We start from the raw sequence: 20,436 nt of genomic DNA on the forward strand, positions 1-20,436 counted from the left end.
CAGCAGTTCCCTCCTTTATGCACGACAAACAAGGAGCTACTTCCACATATTAACCATCTCCACGACAGCTCCAGAAATCACTGATCTCTACCATCTGTAGGAAAGACAGGCCCACTGTTCAGGGTATGTGAGGTTTGAATGAGTGAATCTAGACAAAGTGCTTGGTATGTTGTTTCTTTTTTCTTTTCCTTTTCCAAGTTATTGGTAAAGAATGCTCTGTACTTTTTGTAATGAACATGCTTCTCTCTTTGTTCCATCCTTTAGAAAGTTCAGAGCCAAATTTTAATCCTTCTACCAACTTGTGATTCAGAACCTTATCATATATCCTTTGTGGAACGATCTTAGCACAATTTCATTATATTGTCTGTATTCCAAGTGTTTCACCTATTTTCCTTAACTCTTGTTGTATTGCATGTGTTCATATAAGCCTCTCTCAATCACTTTCATAGGAGGTGGTACATAAAGAAGCAAATTAAATAATTTAAATAAAAGTGAACTACAATACGCTATAAATGTGATAGGGAATATTGATATTAGTTCAGGATTGAGCCACTTCCCTGGGCTAGCAGGACTTCAAGGTCCCTGTCTTCCCATGCCACTTGCTGACATCAAATTGGACCTTAAAAGTCCAATCCAAGATCCATTTTTCAGAAAGCCTTCCCTGACCTCCCTGCATGAATATCTTGCCTTAATCACATTGGGCCTCATATTGCTGGACATGACTGCCCTACCACATACTCTCTTTATGCATTTGTAACATCCACAATGCCTAGAAAAGAAATTATCTTGAATTGAATTTTTCACACCTTTACTGGGCAATAATTAGCATGCAATAAACTGCACATATTTAAAGTATACAGTTTGATAAGTTTCAACATATGTATACACCTATAAAACCTTCACCACCATCAAGATAATGCACATATCTACTGTAATTAGTTAATCTATTCACTTGTTAATGACATTAAGATTGTTTGAAGTTGCTGACTATTAAAAATAAAGCTGACATGAACATTCTTGCATAAGTGTTTGTATGGACATATTCTGCCTTTTGTCTTGGATGAATATGTAGAAGTGGAATGGTTGGGTCATATAGCTTTTTAAGAAACCACCAAGCTGTTTTCCAAAGTGGTTTTGCCATTTTATGTTCTTATCATCAGCAGTATAAGACAATTTTAGTTCTTCCACAACCTCTCCAACACTTAGTGTGGTCATTCTTTTTAATTGTAGCCATTCTAATAGGTGTACTATCTTATTGTGGCTTTAATTTGCACTTATATACTGACAAATGATGTTGAGCATCTTTTCATGTGTTTTTTGGGGGAGGGGGGAGGGCAGAGGCAGGCATTTAGCTATCTTCTTTGGTGTCCAAATCTTTTGCTCATTTAGAAAATTGCATTGTTTTCTTGTAATTGAGTTCTGAGTATTCTTTTTGTTTTCTGGACACAAGTTCTTTATCATATATAAGATTTATACATGTTTTCTCCTGACTATGGATTATCTTTTCATTTTCTTAGATGCCTTTTGAAGAACAGAAATTTTTAACTTTGATGAAGTACAACTTTTCAGTTTGTTGTTTTATAGATTGTGCTTTTGCTGTTAAATCTAAAGAATTTTTGACTAATCCAAAGTCACAAGGGTTTTCTTTGAGAAGTTGTGTAGTTGTACACTTAGATCCAGGGTCCATTTTTAGTTAAGTTTTAATTACGAAGTGAGGTATGAATCCAAGGGTTTTTGTTGTTGTTGTTGTTTGATTTTGGTTTTGGTTTTTTGGGTTTTTTGTTTTTATTTTATGTTTTTTTGTTTTGTTTTGCCTTGTTTTTTTTGCTGTTTGGCTACCCAACTACCATAGCACCATCTCTTTAAAAGACTATTTTATCTTAACCAAATTGCTGTTGTACTTTGTTGAAAATCAATTGTCCATATATACATGGGTCTTTTCAAGACTTTCTATTCTGTTCCATTGACCTATTTATCGATCTTCTACCTTTACATCAATACTATACTGTCTGAATTGCCATAGCTTTATATAAATTTGAAATCAGATAATATTAATCCTCCAATTTTGTTCTTTTTAAAAGTTATTCTGGCTATTTTTAATCTGTTTCATTTTATATTAATTTTAAAATTGGTTTATAAATTTTACCTAAAACAAAGTGGCTGAAATTTTTATTGTGAATGCCTTAAGTTTATAGATCATGTTGGGGAGAACATCTTAATAAAGTTGCATCTTTTAACCCATGAATATGGTATATATTTATTATTTAGATCATCTTTAATTTCTCCCAGCAATGGTTTGCAGTTTCCAGTAGAGATTTTTTAAATCTTCTGTCCCTAATTTATACCCAAGTATTTTCATTTTTTATGCTATTGTAATTAGTAATCTTTAAAAATTTCAAGCTCCAATAGTGTGTTGCTGGTGTATGGAAATACAATTTGTTTTGGCATATTGATATTGTATTCTGCAACTTCACTAAGCTTTCTTATTAGTTCTAGTTGCTTTTGTTGTTATTGTCGAGACTGGGTCTCCCTCTGTCACCAAAGCTGGAGTGCAGTGGTGGGAACACAGCACACTACATCCTTGGCCTCCTGGGCCCAGGCAATCCTCCCACCTCAGCCTCCTGTGTAGCTGGGACCACAGACGCTTGCCACCATACCTAGCTAACTTTTTGTAGAGATGGGGACTTACTCTACTGCCCAGGCTGGACTCGAACTCCTGAGCTCAAGTGATCCTCCTGCCTTGACCTCTCAAAGTCCTGGGATTATAAGCATGAGCCATTGCACCGAGTTTGTTGCTTTTTGTAAATTCCATTGGATATTTCTACCTAGATAATCATGTCATCTATGAATAAATACGTTCTTAATTGGTAATCTGGATAACATTTAGTTCTTCTTGAATTGAACTGAGGTTTACTGGACCTGGATGTACAGGGACTTGAATTTTTTTTTTTTTTTTTCCTGAGGCTTACTCTGTCCCTCAGTCAGGAGTGTAGTGCAGGATCACGGTTAAGTACAGCCTTAATCTCTCAGGCTCAAGAGATCCTCTCACCTAATTTTTTTTTTTTTTTGTAAAGGCAAGATCTCACTATATTGCCCAGACTGGTCTCAAACTCCTGGCTAACAATCCACCCGCTTCTTCCTCCCAAAGTACTGGGATTACAGGCATGTGCCACCATGCCCAGCCAGGAACTGAATTTTAATGCCAACTCAGCCATAACTCACTGTATAACCTTTGGCAAATCACTTTTCCTCTCTGGACCCTCGAAAATGATCTGCATATTCTCTATGTAGAACTGCATATTCTCTATGTAGATCTGCATATTCTGTATGAACATTCCTTCCCACTTCTAACATTCTAGAAGACTAAGAATGTACACAGAAAGGTGTGAGCGCTCTTACAATTCATGGCTTCCTGCCTCCAGGCCTCTGAGTCCTACTCTCTTCCTGTTAAGTGATTGACTCACTGTGCTCCTGACAGTTGAATTGAACTGGCAAATGCCACCTTTTTTGTTCCCAATCTCCCAGTGAAATAAGGGAGTGGCTATATTCAGTCATTCTTTTGCCATTTATTGTACTGCCTCCCGTGAGTAAGGCCCAGTTTGCAGAGCAGAGTGGATTATCTGTTTTCTAACAAAGGCCAAAGGCCTTTAACTCGTGAAAAAATTAGCTAACGGCCATTTACAAATAAAAAGCAACTACATTTGATATATTTTTTAAAAAACACTTTCCATTATCTTGCTTTCAGATTCAGTCCTTATTAATAATGAGGCATTATACGGTGCTGAGATGGGGTAGGGTGTGGCAGGCTAAAAAGCTAAAAAGACAACATAGCCCTATCCTTCAGGAACTTAGGAGTCCACTGAGGGAATGGTCCATTTGTTCTCCATCCATATGGAGAGGGACTGGCAGACAAAGTTACAGTGGAGTATGTTAGAAAAGACCCGAATCTTTGCAAATAGGGAATCTGAGCAATCTCAAGCCATGGTGGAAATGAGGGATACAGTAGACTTTTTAAAGTCTTTTTGGTCACCTGGGCATGGACCTCATTCCTAAGTTTGGGATGCCTCTCCCTTTGAGAAAGAGCCTGTCTCCTATCAGAGGAAGCTTGTCCAGCCTCCTTGTCATCCAGAGCACATGGCCTCACCTCAGCCTGTGCAATCAGGTGCATTCATTGAATTCTGAATCCAAAGCTGGTGATACAGAAACCATGCAGGTTCCTTTTCACCAATGGAAGGCAATGGTGGCAGCAGCTACATCTGGTTCCCTGAGACAGTGGTAGCACATCTAGTTTCTAGAACCCAGAATCATCTGTTCCAATCCTGTCATTCTACAAATGCAGTGTGGAAATAATTGAAAACCAAATGAGAACAAGCAAGGCTATTTATTCAGACCTTCCTCTAGCGAGGGAGTCAGCCATCATCACCTGCATTTTGGCAGAGATGTCAAGGCAGGCAGAGGAGTAGGAGAGCTTTAGAGTTGAATGAAGAAAAGCTTCAGGTATCTCCTGATTGGAGGCTGTTTGCATGGAGAAGCTGTAGGCATGCTGACTAGAAGTGGCCATGCTTTGTGATTGGGGTTTATATTTTTTACTTTCTCTGGCCAATCCTAAGTTGGAAGCAGGGACAAAAATTAGGGAAGCTGTCAATTATTAATCAAGTCCTGCCCATTTGGAGCCAACTTTTTAAGGTGTTATTGCTTCCAGGGCTCATTGCTAGTGATAGTGATCTTACTTCCTGCGAGTCTGACATAATGAGAGTAGGCCGGCTTCCTAGGCTGGTTACTGTAGATAATGGATTGGTTTCCTGGGCTGGTTGTTGCAGATTTTGGGTCAGAGTTCTATTTTCAGATATGGCCTGGCTGCTGTCTGTTTGTATATTCAGTCTCTCAGCAGAATATATACTCCCTCCAGAGAAGGGGAGTGGCCTATTTAAGGTCTAACTGCTAATACTAACCAGAGCTGCTAGGTCAACCTGAGATTTAACATATTTATCTTGTCATCTCCAAAGGAACTTATGCTCTGCTTGTTGAAGAAACAAGATTTGGACCCATAGAAAAACAAAATTCAACACAGATGTCGCAGAGGTAAGTTGCACCAGGAAGTTAATTGTTAGTGCTATAGCTTGGCAGGAAGCCTCATCATTTTCCTCTGATAATGGCCAGAGCTGCTACTGGTCAGGTGCTTTCTATGTCCTGGGCATTCTACCCATCCAGCAAAGTCCAGGGGTTAAAAGCATGGCTCTCCAGTCTTCCCACCTGCATTCATATTTTATCTCCACCATTGGTAGCTAGTGAACTTGAACATGATATTTTACCTCTCATCTTCAATTTCTTCATCTGTAAAATGAGAATAATAATGGAAACATCTCATCATGCTCTTGTGCAAATTAGATGGGCAGATATTTGTAGCACACTTAGAACACTTACATTATAAGTACTGGTACAAATTAGCTATGGCAATCTCATTTAGTCCTCATATCCATTCAGTCTGGCAAGTAATATCCCCAACTTGCAGATGAAAAACTGAAGATGGTGATGTCACTTGTCCACGATAGTGAGAGTCAGAGTCAGAATTTTTACTCATGTCTCTAGAAACCAAACCTCATTATTCCTTTCTGCTGTGTTTCTGAAGACAAGACGCCATTGTTGGGAAAAAGGACAAGAAAGTCCAAAAGTATGTAGGGCTGTAGTATCAGACCACCCACATTCATATTTTGGTTCTGACTTCTATTAGCTGTAAAACCTTGCACAAAGTACTTACCATTTCTGAGCACACTGTCATTTGCAAACTGGTAATAAGATCAGTTGTTTCAATAAGACTAGGGTTGTTTTAAGGATTAAATAATGTACTATATGTGAAGTTTCCATTACAATGCCTGGCACATGCTAAGTGCTTAATACTTGACAATAATAATTTTGGTTATTGTAAGCGGAAGTGACTATCATAAACCATTCTTCAGTGTCTGTCCTCAACGGTCCTATCTTCATGCAGTTTTCCCTTAACCTCCAGTCTAGCTTGATGTCTCCATTGTTGAATTCCTCATTATTCAACATTGTTGAATTCCCTCATGTAGTGCTACAGTAAGTCAGGAAGAAAAGAGACAAATGACTTGGAGGAGAAGATGGGTTCTGCAGGGAAGAAGAATAGACAGGCAAAGAGGTAACAAGTCAATGGCAACATAGTGACATGGAGTCCCCAAAGACCAAGGCTTCCTATCATCCAGACTTTCAAAAGAGTCGAAAATGCTTCCTAAGGCTGGGCATGGTGGCTTCAGTCCTGTAATCTCAGCATTTTGGAGGCCGAGGCAGGTGGATTGCTTAAGCTCAAGAGTTCAAGACCAGCCAGGGCAACAGGCTGTCTCTACAAAAAATACAAAAATTGGCTGGTTGTGGTGGTATGCACTTCTATTCCCAGCTACTTGGGAGGCTGAAGTCAGAAGATTTCTTTTTTTTTTTTTTTTTTTTGAGACAGAGTCTCGCTGTGGCCCAGGCTGGAGTGCAGTGGCACAATCTCAGCTCACTGCAGGCTCCGCCCCCCAGGGTTCACGCCATTCTCCTGCCTCAGCCTCCGGAGTAGCTGGGACTACAGGCGCCCGCCACCTCGCCCGGCTAATTTTTTGTATTTTTAGTAGAGACGGGGTTTCACTGTGTTAGCCAGGATGGTCTCGATCTCCTGACCTCGTGATCCGCCCGCCTCGGCCTCCCAAAGTGCTGGGATTACAGGCGTGAGCCACCACGTCTGGCCAGAAGATTTCTTGAGCTTAGGAGTTCAAGACCAGCATGGGCAACAGAGCAAGACCTGTCGAAAGAAAAAAAAAAGAAAGAAAGAAAGAAAGAAAGAAAGAAAGAAAGAAAGAAAGAAAGAAAGAAAGAAAGAAAGAAAGAAAGAAAGAAGAAAGAAAGGAGAAAGAAAGAAGAAAGAAAGAAAGAAAGAAAGAAAGAAAGAAAGAAAGAGAGAGAGAAAGAAGAAAGAGAAAGAAAGAAAGAAAGAAAGAAAGAAAGAGAAAGAAAGAAAGAAAGAAAGAAAGAAAGAAAGAAAGAGAAAGAGAGAGAAAGAAAGAAAGAAAGAAAGAAAGAAAGAAAGAAAGAAAGAAAGAAAGAAAGAAAGAAAAAGAAAAGCCTTCCTAGGAAGCAAATAGAGGAGCTGTGTCTTTAGCTCTGTGGTGAAACTCAGACATGGCCATCTGGGAGACACTCACCACATCCTTAGCAGATGAAACCAGCTTCCTCCTTGCCATGTGGCATCCCTTGGAGGTGATGATTCTAATTTTAGCACTGAGTTCCATACAGTTGACCTCTCAACTGTGTTTCTTCAGAGTTGAAGCCAAGTTGTTTATCAGATTGGTCAGAGAGAATCAGGAAACATGCAACTGAAAAATCTGATAGATAAAGGGTGAAAAGGGGTAAAAACCTGATAGAAAATGGGCAACAACAGTGGGGAGTATGAACTTATAAAAGCAAGGGAGCAAATCAAAGGAACATAAAAGAGCACCTCTTCCGTCACCCTGTAAAGTAGATATTACCATTCTGTTTCCCAAAGGAAGAAATTAAGTCCAAATAAAGTTCAGTTTTGCTCCCACAAATCACTAGGTAATGAGAGCTGAGTCATGATTTGAACCCATCAAAAAATATCTGGAAAAAATAAGCATAAATATTTAAAAGTGGTTGTCTGTGGGTGGTGGGATTACGGGTGAGTTTAATTTTCTTCTTTATATTTCTGTTTTCTTCCAAATTTTTTTTCTTTGGGCAGTTGTTACTTGTATAATGAGAGTTATTAAAAGTTAAAGTCATTGAAACTATGTCAGGGCCCAGGCTAAGAACAGGGAGTAGAAATTAAAGCAGTAAGGAGAGTTACCTTTAGGACCCAGGGAATCAGCCTGAGACTATTGTTTCTGAGACTGAGAAAACTAAGCAACTAAACTGGGGGTGCACTTCAGAGTGAGGTGGGGGAAGAAGGAAGGAACCAGGCCAGGCCAGAACTCTGGCTCCTCGGTGTCCAGGGACACTCAACCTGAAGGGGGCCTGGAAAGAAAACACTGACTTAATAGTTGGACACAAAGATAAGGACTTGATCTGGTAACAACCTAAACTCTGAGGCTGGACAGAATCCAAAATGGAAGGGCCTCAAAAGGGGGCTCATACACCTCCCTGGGCAGGACTCTAGACCTACACTTTGCACCTGTGTGTTTTTAACCTTTATAATAGAGCCTCATGCCCATTGTAATTTGTGTTGCAAGAGTATGGGGTGAGAAAGAAAACAGAGGTATAGATAGGACAGTGTTCCAAGCCAATGAGGCGAAAGCAGAGATGGCTGAAGCCCCTCACTCTGTCACAGTCCTTTTGAGAGGAGGGCAGTCGTGGGGTCAGAGCAGTGTGAATTAGGAGATAGAGCTGAGGATGAAATCTGCAGGAGAGAGAAGGTCCAGGTTCCTACATCTTCTTCCTCAAAGGAGCAAGAGGACCTGGGGTGAAATGAGATTCAAACTTATCCTCAACGTGGTCTCTGCTCTTGAAACATTTGCAAACTCCAAGCAGTTGTTATGCAAAGAAAACTTTATTTGTAGAAATACATGCTGGCCGTGTAGGATTCCTGGCTGGAAGATACACAATTATGGGACTGGGGAGTCTACTGGGGATGGTCAGTAATTGTAAGGTAGATGTGCAATTCCACATCAAAACTTATTACACGACCCATCCTAAGTAGTCATTGGTTCAATTTCAAATATCTCACAGAGTATCAGCAATGAGTAAATATGTCTTTAGTTGAATACAAATGAATAACCTCCCTAGCCACTCTTCTAGAATTTACAAGGTTTTTTTTTTACTGTATAAAAATACATCACCTGCTCTAGTCAGGTTATAAATACAATCTGTGAATTTTTTTAAAGTCTCATGTCCAAGTACAAAAATAAATACATTAAATAGCAAAAAATAAATAAACATATGAACTAATAAATATATCCAGTAGTAGAAAGATATTACAAAAATCTTATACAAGTATGGTCTCAATTAAGATTGGGGATGCATAAAGACAATCACGAAAGGAAACAAGTAATGCATAAATAAGATACACTGTGACCAGCACTAGACTAGTGCAGTAAAGAGATGGTGGTTTGGGGTCATGCCTCTGCAGGTATTGAGGACTGGAGCTCTTGATCTCAAATACTCTTAGCAGCATCATCACTTTCCTCCTATTCTGTCTCCTCCATCCATTGCAGAAGAATGTCTAGTTCCCCCAAAGCCTTCACAACTGCTGCCTGAGGTTCCAGCTGAAAGAGACACACACCCATGTGGTTAGCAACTCATGAGACAACATTTGCTCCAGGGTTAATTCTCTCTTTTATGGATAGGTCGCTGACAATTGTGAGCACAGCATTCTTTTCAAGATGAAGCACTTAAAGAAGTTATAGAATCTCAAGATATCACACAAGGAAGGGAAATCATTGAGTTCATCACCCTGGTCTTATGCACAGAAACTGAGGTGCAAGGGGGTAGCAGAAGCAAAACTGCTACCTAAGACTCTTGAATCACAGAGATCAAAGTAATCAAGCTATTTTCTTTAAGAAACGTATGTGTGTGTGTGTGTGTGCCTGTGTGTGTGTGTAGGGGTTGCCTATGGTGCACACATCAGTTGAACAGATATTGATTGTGCCAATCACCTGGCTGATGGTTAGGGATGAAAAGGTGAATGGCACAATCCCTATCCACAGTTGAGTGAGGAGACCGGCAAAAACAGGCAACTAAAATGTAGTGTAGTGAATAAAGGGATGAAATTCCCACAAGATGATGTGGAAGGCGTCTAACTCTGAGAGAAGGAGCCAGCACCTTCCTGAAAGTGATGCCCAGGCTGAGTCTTTAAAGGATGAGTGGGATTTAGTCAGTGAGGAGTGAACTCCAGGCCTTCCTGGCAGACATGAGAAGGTGTGAAGGTGAGAAATTGAATGATATGGGTGTGTGCGTGAAATTGTGAGTGTTTTCAAAGGTACGTACAAGTGTGTGAACATTGAAAAACTATTGCCTCTGGTTTGTGCAGCTAAAAGATCCAGATGTCATTGTAGTGACTTGATGGAATCATGGCCATTCCCTTTCCATTTCCAGAGCATCACCCAGCGAGGGTACTCTTCTAGAGCCTGGATGGGTGTCTCCTGGGTTAAAGCAAGGGCTTGTCCTCATGATTTCAGAGGGCCATGAACCTGAAGGCTACAGGATGTCTAACAGTGAATATCCATCCCACCCACCTATGATCTCAGTTCTTAAAACACACCCATCCCAGTCAATGCCAAAGTTGCACATACCTCTTCAAAGTGACTCAGAATCTGGCTGTATTTCTTCATTGCGTCCTCCCCACAATGGCATGTCATGTGGGCATGCTGAAAAGGACCCATAGAATAATAGATTATATTACGGATTCTGATTTTTTGCGCTTGCCATTGCCATGAAGCAGGTAGAAATTCTACTCTTTCACGCACAACCCTGAGGATACTTATTCCTATAGAAAAGCTGTTTCAGACCTCACATTTGGAATCATTAAGTTCATCACCAGCTAGGAGAGGAAGCCACCTTTTAGGCTCAAACATGAAACTCATCACTTCTTTTTTAGAAATGGGCAGGTAGTACTGAAGGCATTTGCCATCCCTGCATCCCATCTGGCCTCCCACAACCCCCAGCTGTAGTCTAGGAGCTCTATCCCAGAGCTCTTTGAGCACCCATAAGAAAAAAAAAAGAATTGAATTCCTAGGTCGTATTCAGACTATATTCTGAGGTCAAGCTCAATGGTCTACTAATTGACTGCCCAGACAGAGGATGCACTAATATACTGTAGGATACCTCACCTGCAGAAAAAGTATAATTTCAAAGATAACAGAGTTATCATTAATATCAAACAGTTAGCACCTTATAGTTCTTTAGACTTTGCAAAGTACTTTTTGCCTAGAGCATATATTCAAAAGTCAATAAAACTGAGTTCTTATTACCTAGTCACATGTCTCAACACAGATTATTTGAACTTTTGGACTCAGTTTCTCCATCCATTAAATGGAGGTAGGAAAGACAGTTTAGTTGCTAAGCCATTGAAGCTGTATGCTGAGATGTGTCCTGTCACCCAAGACCCACACTCACACAGAGCCGGAGGTCCTTCTTGATGGAAAGAAAGGAATTGGCGAGGCTGCTGATCTTCCGGAGAGTATAATCGTCAGGGGTCTGGTAGTTTTTAAATACTCTGTCCAGATAGAGTCTTAGCAAATGGCGCAGGAGGCAGCACCGATTCGCAGGCTGCAAAAAAACACAGGTATATTGGTGAGGGGAAAGGGGAGAGCAGAGACAAGACCGCGGTGATGGAGATGCTTCCATCCCACCTCTCCTCCCAGAGTTTGTCTGGGCCAAGCATATACCTTTGTGTCTTGCAAAGACTCAGTCCTCCTTAAGATTCTGATGTCAATGTTTCCATCTTTGGCTTGCTAAACAGAGGAAGACAAAACAAGCAAGGATGAGTCAGTGACTGCTGCCAGGGTCTTCAATATCAAGACTTCTCATCTACTCCCTGCCAAGAACTAGTGGGAGGTGTCCTTTCTCAAAACATTTTACATATTTGAGCTACAGTTATTTCTTGGGAATACATCCCCTGGGCAAGCAGTCCCCAGCCTGCCTCTTTTCATGATTACACTGCCAGGACTGCCAGGAAAGAGAAACGGACAAGGAAGGAAGAGAAGAGGCTTCCAGGAGAGGTAGATACCTGCTTACGTACCACACTGCCCCGTATCTCAGAAAATCCATTTCGTATCTCCTGAAGGTTTGTGGCTATCACACAGCTTCCCAAATTGAGTGTCTTCAGTCCAGTGGAAGGAGTCCATAGGAGACAAAACACAGCAGAGAGAAGGCTGAAGGCAAGACTAGAGGCTTTCATCTTACGCCTGAAATCTGGAGACCACAGGAGCTAGGAATTCAAAGAAGAGAGCGTGACTTACTGATTTCCCTCTCCTCCAAGTGTCCACGGGGTGGGGGGTGGGGGGACGGGGGAACAGAACAGCCTTATCTGGCCTCAGACAGTGTGGCCTATCCACGTAACTTACTAAGAAAAACTGCCGAGCCTCCCGTGAAGAGAAGCTTTCAGGTCTGAGTTCAGAGTCTGAGTGCGAGTTGGTGCCACAGGTCGTGGCTCCTTTATTCTGTCCCCATCCTGGCTGCGCCGTTAGTGCCCAGCAGGTAAGGCCTGGAATGGCAGGCACTTGCAGTGACTAGATAGAGGATGACATTTCAGGGGAAGTGACGCATATAGCCTCCCCTTCCAGAAAGCCAACGTAGCTCACCCTTCTGGTCCCCTCAGACCCACAGAGGAACTGGGGAGAAACGGAATCTCACAGAAGCTGTGGCTGAGCCATCGAAAACACCTGGGGGGAAATTGTCTGGATTTTATGACCACCCACAGGGCAAAGAAACTGAGCTCTGTTTGGCATTTGTCTGAGATCAGATAGGTTATTTGAGGGTAACAGATTCGCTTAAGCCCCAGAGGCAAATAGAAAGTCAATGATTTCATAGCAAGCCTACTGCCAGGGAAAGGCAAGACATGATGGGCAATCAGCCCGATTCCACCTAACACTCAAGTGTCTGGGACTCCACAGCGCCCTCTGCAGGAGGACAGTAGTCAGGCACTCCTGGGTGGTTTCGAGGGTACTCCCTTTCCTGGCCCTGCAACTCAGGTCCTAGACCAAGCAAATGGTTCCAAAAGTCAGAGAAGAAAGGCAATGACGGAACTCACTTATTCTTGGATGAGGCTCCTCAGTAAGAGAGCAGGTTAGGGTGTTTGCTGAGTTTTAAGATAAAATGATAATGGGGTGAGGTTAGGGTAAAACAATTGAGGCACTCATTTTGGGTGCAAAATTTAAGGGAGCACTAAAAAACCTCAGTCATCAAGATAAAAATATTTTAATGCAATATCAAAGTGAATCAAAAAGTTTATGATGAACAAAATATCAAAATTTTAAAAAAAACAAAATTCGACAGTGCCATGCTGAGCCATATTGAAGCAAAAGGAAAAATATGTACTGCTATTCACATGTTTTCATGTTTCATTCTTAATGATTAACTTTGTTTCTCAAAAGCATATGATGAAAATATTATTGATGAATTTCCTTCCCTTAAAACCAGGACAGTAAAATTATAACAAATTTTGTTTGGGGCATAAATAAAATATTTAAACTTAAAGTCATGAATTGTAATAAACCTACTTTTTAATTTTTCAATTTTCTCAACTAGTTTAATATTTTTGAAAGAAATAACATACATAAAATTTATAAAGACATATATATATACACACACACCACATATATATATATATATATATATATATATATATATATGCACACATCCATATATATATGGCTGGCTCCATAGCTTGGCACAGCACTGATAATCATTATCACTTACTGAATTTTTCCTATATGCCAGGCAATATGCTAGACATTTTTTACATTTGTGACCACTCGAGATACTGTCAAATGTAGGAAAAGGAAAAAAGCAAACCAAACCCAAAAGAATCAAAGAGGATTCTGGGTTCAGAGACAAGAGAACTGAGTCCAAATAAATCCTTGCTTTACTAGTTTCCATTGATGTGGGTCATTCCAGTTTACCCAGGACTGAGGTTGGGGGGCAGGGGATGGTTCCTGAGATACAAAAATTTCAGTTTTAAAACTGGAAAAACCACAGGTAAACTGCAATGATTTGGCCACCCTACCTCTATGTGACCTTGGACAAGTCAACTCACCTCTGAGTTTCATTTTCTTAACCCCAAAATGGTGATAATTAAACTTAACCCAGAAATTGTTTTGATTTTAAATTGATTATTTAAATACAATAATCTATGATTTATACACTTAGCACAGAGCAAGTGATCAATTCATTTTAAGTAGAGATTGATGTTAGTTGTCCTGAACTAACAATGTGATGAGCATTTAATGAGCACCCGCTGTCTTGAATGTTGTGCTAGGTACTGAAGTACAAAGATAAAAGATAAACATGATGATTATTTGTCCTCAAAGAGATTTTGTCCTCATGGAAAAGAGTCCTTTAGATGTGACCTTGAACATACCTGGGTAAATGATTAGGAGAAGTAGGTGATCCTCAGAACAATGTGAGCAGTGTCAGTAGAGGGTAAGGTCTCTTACCTGAGCTCAGGAAGGGCTGCTGCTTCTGGTCTCCTAGGAGCCTGTTTCAAGTTGAAAGGCTTCAAGTTATTTATATCTGTATGTACATGTCACATGAAGGAAGTGAGCTCAGGCAGGTGAGGGCTGGAACTACCTTGGAATTTCTCTGGTGGCGTTGTTCTTCCTCAAGCGCTACAGCAGTTTAATTGCAGGACGGATTACCCCAACACCTTCCTCCTGGAAGAAGCACTGCCTGAGGGGATTACTGGTTGTAGCTGTGGATAAAGGATGTACCTCCTCTGGCTCCACCTTCGTGCTTGGTAAAATGATAGGATAGAGAAGATCTGAGTTACTGAACTGGAAGAGAATTCCGGGGGATTCTCCTGCTCTCTCCTCTAAACCCAATTCCCCTTAACCAAGTTTTTCCGCAACTCCAGACACTGTGGGCTCATTCCTGCTGTTTTTCCTCAGCCCTTGCTATCCCCACCATTGCTCTCCAACATGGCCACCCTTCCCTCTAGTCATCATTAAAGACAAAACCCAAATCCTTTATTCCTGAACAACTCTGGGCTATACCAATCCCTCCCTTCTCTGACTTCCAACAGCAGATTTTTCTTTGGCAGTGAAAGCATCTAATGTTGTCCTCTGTTTCATGGAACTTAGTCTTTTCTCACTAATGACACTGGAAAATTTTTTTAGGCTGGGACTAGTCTATCATGTAGGACCATGCTCCCGGACAAAATTAAATTCAAAGAACCTTGGATGAATTACAGACAACGCTTTGGAAATCATAAAGATGGTAGAGACTATCATATGTTCTTTATCAACTTATTAAAAATTAAATATCTAAAATTCTGAAGTCTTATATTTGAGTCCAAAGACTCCACATTACAGGATGACTTTGGCATATGATTGTGTCGTTCTGGATCTCATTTACAAATCTGTAAAATGAGAGAAACAGACTAAACAGTGTGTAAGGTCTTTTCCTGTTCTGACGTTCAATGACTCTTTGTGTTTCTACCTTTTGGATCAGAATGTTCTTTTCAACGTCTTTTGATACCTTCTTAAAGTTTCCTGAAAATAAAGACCATGCCTTTTTATTGTAATGCTTGATAAATGTTGAAAATACGTACAAATATCTAATCTAAATATCTCTTAAACTATTTAAGCTCATGCCTATTTTTCCATCATTGGTGCCAAGTCAACCATTTCTCATGATCATACATAAGTGTGATTAAAGCAAAATCGGGAGATGTGATCTGATGAGAATAGTTGAAATCAAGATTTTCAGTGAATCTAGGCTTGTATAAGCCAGTCATGTCAGTCAATTCCTTTTCATTAACCAAGAAGAACCCAATTGCATTGTTTTAAGTTACCTGTAATGATTAATTAAACTTAGTATTCACACACAATCCCAATTCTATTTTTTTTTTTTTTTTGAAACGGGTCTCACTCTGTCACCCAGGCTGGAGTGCAGTGGCGCGATCTCGGCTCACGGCGAGCTCCACCTCCCAGGTTCACGCCATTCTCCTCCCTCAGCCTCCCGAGTAGCTGGGACTACAGGTGCCCGCCACCCCACCTGGCTAACTTTTTTTGTATTTTTAATAGAGATGGGGTTTCACCGTGTTAGCCAGGATAGTCTCAATCTCCTGACCTCATGATCCGCCTATCTTGGCCTCCCAATTCTATTTTAATAATCAAGTCTCCCCTTTTCCTATCTCAAAATACTTTATCCTTTTTTTTTTTTTTTTTTGAGTTGTTTTTAAGACGGGGTCCCTCTCTGTCTCCCAGGCTGGAGCGCAGTGGCACAATCACAGCTCACTGCAATTTCCTGGGCTCAAGTGGTCCCCCTATCTCAGCCTCCCGAGTAGTTGGGACTATGGTGCATGCCACCACATTTGGCTAATTTTTTTGTATATTTTGTAGTGATGGGGGTTTCACCATGTTGCTCAGGCTGGTCTCAAACTCTTGGGCTCAAGCAATACACCCTCCTCAGCCTCCCAAATTGTTGGGATTACAGGTATGATCCCACACCCAGTTCAAAATACTTTATTCTTTTAAAATTCACTGACCACATTCCACATCACATTCTGTACAGATACCAACTTACCTCATCTCCTCTGCAAAACTTCCCCTGCCCCACCCCAATCTGTCTCTTCATCCCCATTTCCCAAGGCGGAATGGATTCCTCCCACCTTTTCACCTTAACTTTACCTTGTATATTGCTTTTTGTATTTATCACAGTCAATTACAGTTTTTTAGTTGTATGTCTCTATCTCTCACAAACCTGAGAGCTCCTTGTTCATCTTCTTGGTCCCAACACCCAAAGGCTCCTAGTAGCTTCTCAGTGAACATTTGATGACTATGGGATGAATATATTGATTTGTCACTGTTCCTTCTTTCTGCTTTGTTCTAAAGCATGAGCTCTATGATTTAACTTATGAGGGGACCCTGGGGCTCCCCTGACACACATCTTCTCCAATAAGTCCTGAAGGGCCCACAGATTTTTTCAATTAAGGAATTCTACCTCAATGGCAAGAATTTCCTTATCTAATGATAGACTATTCCTCTTGGACTGTTAGAGCAAGAAGTGATTTTTAAGTACAAGTCTAATTCCTTCATTGTATACATGGGGAAACCATAGTTCAGAGAGGTGAAGTAACTTGCCCAAGGTCATTCACCTGGTAAAAGGCAGACCCCAAAGTTGTATTCAGTAAGTGTTCATTCCACTACATGACACTCTTAACGCATGAGAAACTCCTATAGTAAATAGCTTTTCTTAAAAATGAGACTGAGAAGGAAGGCTTTCCCATCTCGTAATTCTGGTAGAAGAAATGAGTCTTCAGTGGAAACAATGTAGAGGGTATTAGCACTGAAGATCACATGGGACTGAGAGCCAGGAGACACAATCCTAATATTCACTTTCTCACCAACTTTCAGGGTGAACTTGGGTGACCCAAGTCTAGTTTTTACACCTTTCAGGCATTCAGAGTTTCATTAATAAAATGGAGATAACACCTACATCGTCTATCTGGCTCACCCAGGAGTTATATATATATATACATATTTATATAAACCTATAAACACATAAGATCATTTTTATCATCCTTGTGTCTGATAGATCTTAAAAGCCATTCTTTCAATAAATATTTATTAAATGCCTACTATGTGCAAGACACTGTGCTGAATGCTGTGAGGATTACAGAGATGCCCCGGGCAGGTCTCTGGCCACTACCTGCCTACAGCCTTGTTGGAGGATAAGAGGTACTTTTGCAGAACCAAGATCAATACTGCTGAGCGCACAGAAAGTTAAGTGCCAAGGGGCACAGAGGAGGGCACTATCACATAGGAGAGCTTGAGATAAGCCTTGAAAGGTAGGCAGAATTTAAATGAGCAGAGATGCCTGGGAGGGATAGAGAGGAGGGCGAAGTTGAACAAAGGACACTCAAAACAGAAATGAGAGGACAGAAAAACCCACAAGGCACTTGAGGACTGGCAAATAGATTTGTTTGGCTGGAGCTCGGTTTCGTGAGGAGAAGCCGTGGAGAATCAAATTGGAAATATGGCTGTAATATCAATGACCAAGAATACCATACCAAAGAATATGAATTTGAGCTGGGAGTCTAGAAACTGAAGTTCTAGCTCTAGCTTTACCTTCACCTCATTGTGTGGTCTTGGTAAAATAACTTCCTTTCCTTATCTGTAAATTCTGGGAAAATAAATGAAATGGTTTATTAAGCCCCTTTCTACTTGGCTTTCTTAATTCTGTAATTCTTGACTTTTCTCCCTTAAGGCCATAGGGCCACTGAAGACTCTTATAGTGGGGGAGAGATGTGGGAATAGCTGCGCATGAACCATGAGGTCTTCAAGGGCAGCAAGTGCTTGGCACCTTGCTAGTGCTCCAGTGGAACAGATGGGGGATGCAACTGTGTTAGAGAAGCCAGGGGTACATTTCATGGGCACGTCAAGCCAGCTTGAGAAAGTGAGGTTCCAAACCCAGGAGTCAGGCTATAATCGGTGCCAGTGGCATTGTAAAGGTAAGCCGGGCAGAAGGAAGAGAAGGAAAATCCCTTCCTAGGAAACAAACTCAGCTTCCTAACCAAGCCATTTTTGGGCAGAAAACAATTTTCTAGACAGCAAGAAGAAAATCCAGCCACTCCTTTTTTTCCAAAGCAAGACCTGAGTTTGCAGTGCAGGGTTTTCCCTGTCTAGGACGTCACAGTTGCTGACAGCTGAGCTCCCTGCCCAGTTGCATCACTTTGCAGGGAAGTACATGGGCCTTCGGTTCTGCTGGAGGAAAAACCTCAATTCAAAAGGTGGGCAGATGAAGGCCCTTGCCACTTCCAGGCTGGTAGTGCTGGGAGCTTTGCCCCACTTGCAGTTCCAGCTGCCTTCCTGGGAGACAGCAGGGTGGGATAGGCGGGGTAGCTGACTATCAGAAGCGTACATTTTCGGTTCCTTGTCCTCAAAGCTGCCAGCATGAGTGACATCATTTCCCTTTCCTGCGTTTTTTCATCATGCTCTGTTTAACCAGCTCAACTTGTTTCCAGGCTTTCTCCTGAGACTTCTTCTGACATAGCTGGATCCCCAAAGTTGGTTAATTCCTCCTGCCCCCTGCCTGCGGAGCAAGAGACACTGGGCATTTATTTCCTCCTCTGGAATTGGAGTTGGGAACAAAAATCCAGACAAGGACTTGACTTAACAGTTTCTTCACCTGAGAGAGTAGGGATGTACCAGTTCTTTCCCTTTTATTTTATTTTATTAATTTATTTTTTGAGACTGAGTCTCACCCTGTCACCCAGGCTGGAGTGCAGTGGCATGATCTCTGCTCACTGCAACCTCCGCCTCCTGGGTTTAAGCAATTCTCATGACTCAGCCTCCCAAGTAGCTGGGATTACAGGTGCATGCCACCATGCCTGGCTAATTTTTGTGTTTTTAGTAGAGACAAGGTTTGACCATGTTGCCCAGGCTGGTCTCAAACTCCTAGGCTCAAGTGATCCACCTGCCTCAGCCTCACAAAGTCCTGGGATTACAGGCGTGAGCCACCACACCCAGCCCGTTCTTTTCCTTTTAATTTCACAAACAAGCACAGAGAGTCTCCCATGTGTGACCACTGAGCTGGATTGACCCAAGGGCTACCAAAGTGGAAAAGATGTGGTCTCTTGGGATCCCCCTCCATGGGACCTCATAGCATCATGAAGGCAACAGACCCTCTAATGCAGGAGTTCTTAACTTGGGAGAAGGTAGATGGGAAGACACTATGTCTTTTCTTCTTGCTAACCGATAATTGAAATTCAGCATTTTCTTCAATTATAAGGATAGGCAACAAATACAAACCACAATAGTATTAGCAGTACCAATGACTTTGCCATTGATGGAAATCACAAATATTTTTGTATCACATTACAGTGGTTTCAAGTATCTCAAAATATCACTTATATTCATTACTACTTAGAAATGTCAGCAGTTTGTAGGCCTACTGCTAGATCATGAATTAATGCATTAATAAAGAAGCACATATATATTACCTATTTGTCATTTCCACATTTTGACAGCTATATTTTACTACTACTGGTTTCCTTTATAACCCTATTGCTTTTACTTTATGCATTTAGAAATATTATTCTGAATTCATAAGCTTCACTGGCATGCCAAAGGGATCCATGGCACACAAAATGTTAAGAGGCCTTGCTGTAATACCTGTGGGCATGGTGACCACAACTCCCCAGTTGTGACACACAGTCTGAGAAAAATGAGGAGACATAAAAGGGGGTGATGCAAAGGATTTTTGTTATCAGGACATTCCTAAAAAATTCAGAGTCTGTGTTCATAATAGGTATTTGGGTGAGGAGAGGAGAAAGGCACTGAGATTCCTTCTGAGGGACAAGGAGGGTATCTGAGATTTCTTAGAGAAAGTCTGGTTTGAGCAAGGGTTAGTATGTCACAAACCCATTGACAGACTAATGGGTTTGTGAGCTTTGAGGATGGAGAATGTGGCAGGGTCAGAAGAACCCTTACCCCTTCCAGTAAGGAAAAGTGGAACAAAATTCCTGAGGCCGGAGAGCAGTTCTACCTCCCATACCTGAGGTATGGTGACCTGTGGATGTTGGGCGGGATTCAGGAGCGGGTATTTCCCCTTCCTAGGAAACAAACTCAGCTTCCTAACCAAGCCATTTTTGGGCAGAAAACAATTTTCATTGCAGAATTGCAATGAACTGTGGGCAAGAACTTGAGAAACTACACTCTGAGACGTTCTAAGAATCAGTGACTGTTTTCCTTTGGTAACCCACTCAGAATCTAG

At 41.3% G+C, this 20,436-nt stretch overlaps 1 protein-coding gene across 1 annotated transcript; it reads right to left on the bottom strand.

Annotated features, from left to right (window-relative positions):
* Positions 1-8,533: 8,533 nt before the first annotated feature.
* Positions 8,534-14,199, bottom strand: IL20 (interleukin 20). The gene is made up of 6 exons (XM_063613578.1): positions 14,157-14,199; positions 11,741-11,929; positions 11,388-11,453; positions 11,116-11,268; positions 10,293-10,367; positions 8,534-9,266 (listed from the first exon to the last, which is right to left on the bottom strand). Exons 2-6 carry the CDS (start codon positions 11,897-11,899, stop codon positions 9,189-9,191), a joined length of 531 nt encoding a protein of 176 aa, XP_063469648.1. The 5' UTR covers positions 11,900-11,929; positions 14,157-14,199; the 3' UTR covers positions 8,534-9,188.
* Positions 14,200-20,436: the final 6,237 nt, after the last annotated feature.

Source organism: Symphalangus syndactylus, chromosome 19, assembly GCF_028878055.3.
Source record: "Symphalangus syndactylus isolate Jambi chromosome 19, NHGRI_mSymSyn1-v2.1_pri, whole genome shotgun sequence".
Classification (NCBI taxonomy): domain Eukaryota; kingdom Metazoa; phylum Chordata; class Mammalia; order Primates; family Hylobatidae; genus Symphalangus; species Symphalangus syndactylus.

What these genes read in the sequence shown, in the direction of transcription:
- IL20 (XM_063613578.1), bottom strand. Translation starts at nt 11,899, where the DNA reads ATGAAAGCCTCTAGTCTTGCCTTCAGCCTTCTCTCTGCTGTGTTTTGT. An exon ending in AGAAGGACCTCCGGCTCTGT is followed by an intron (nt 10,368 to 11,115) that starts GTGAGTGTGGGT and finishes GGTCCTTTTCAG; the next exon opens with CATGCCCACATGACATGCCA. An exon ending in TTCTGAGTCACTTTGAAGAG is followed by an intron (nt 9,267 to 10,292) that starts GTATGTGCAACT and finishes TGTCTCTTTCAG; the next exon opens with CTGGAACCTCAGGCAGCAGT.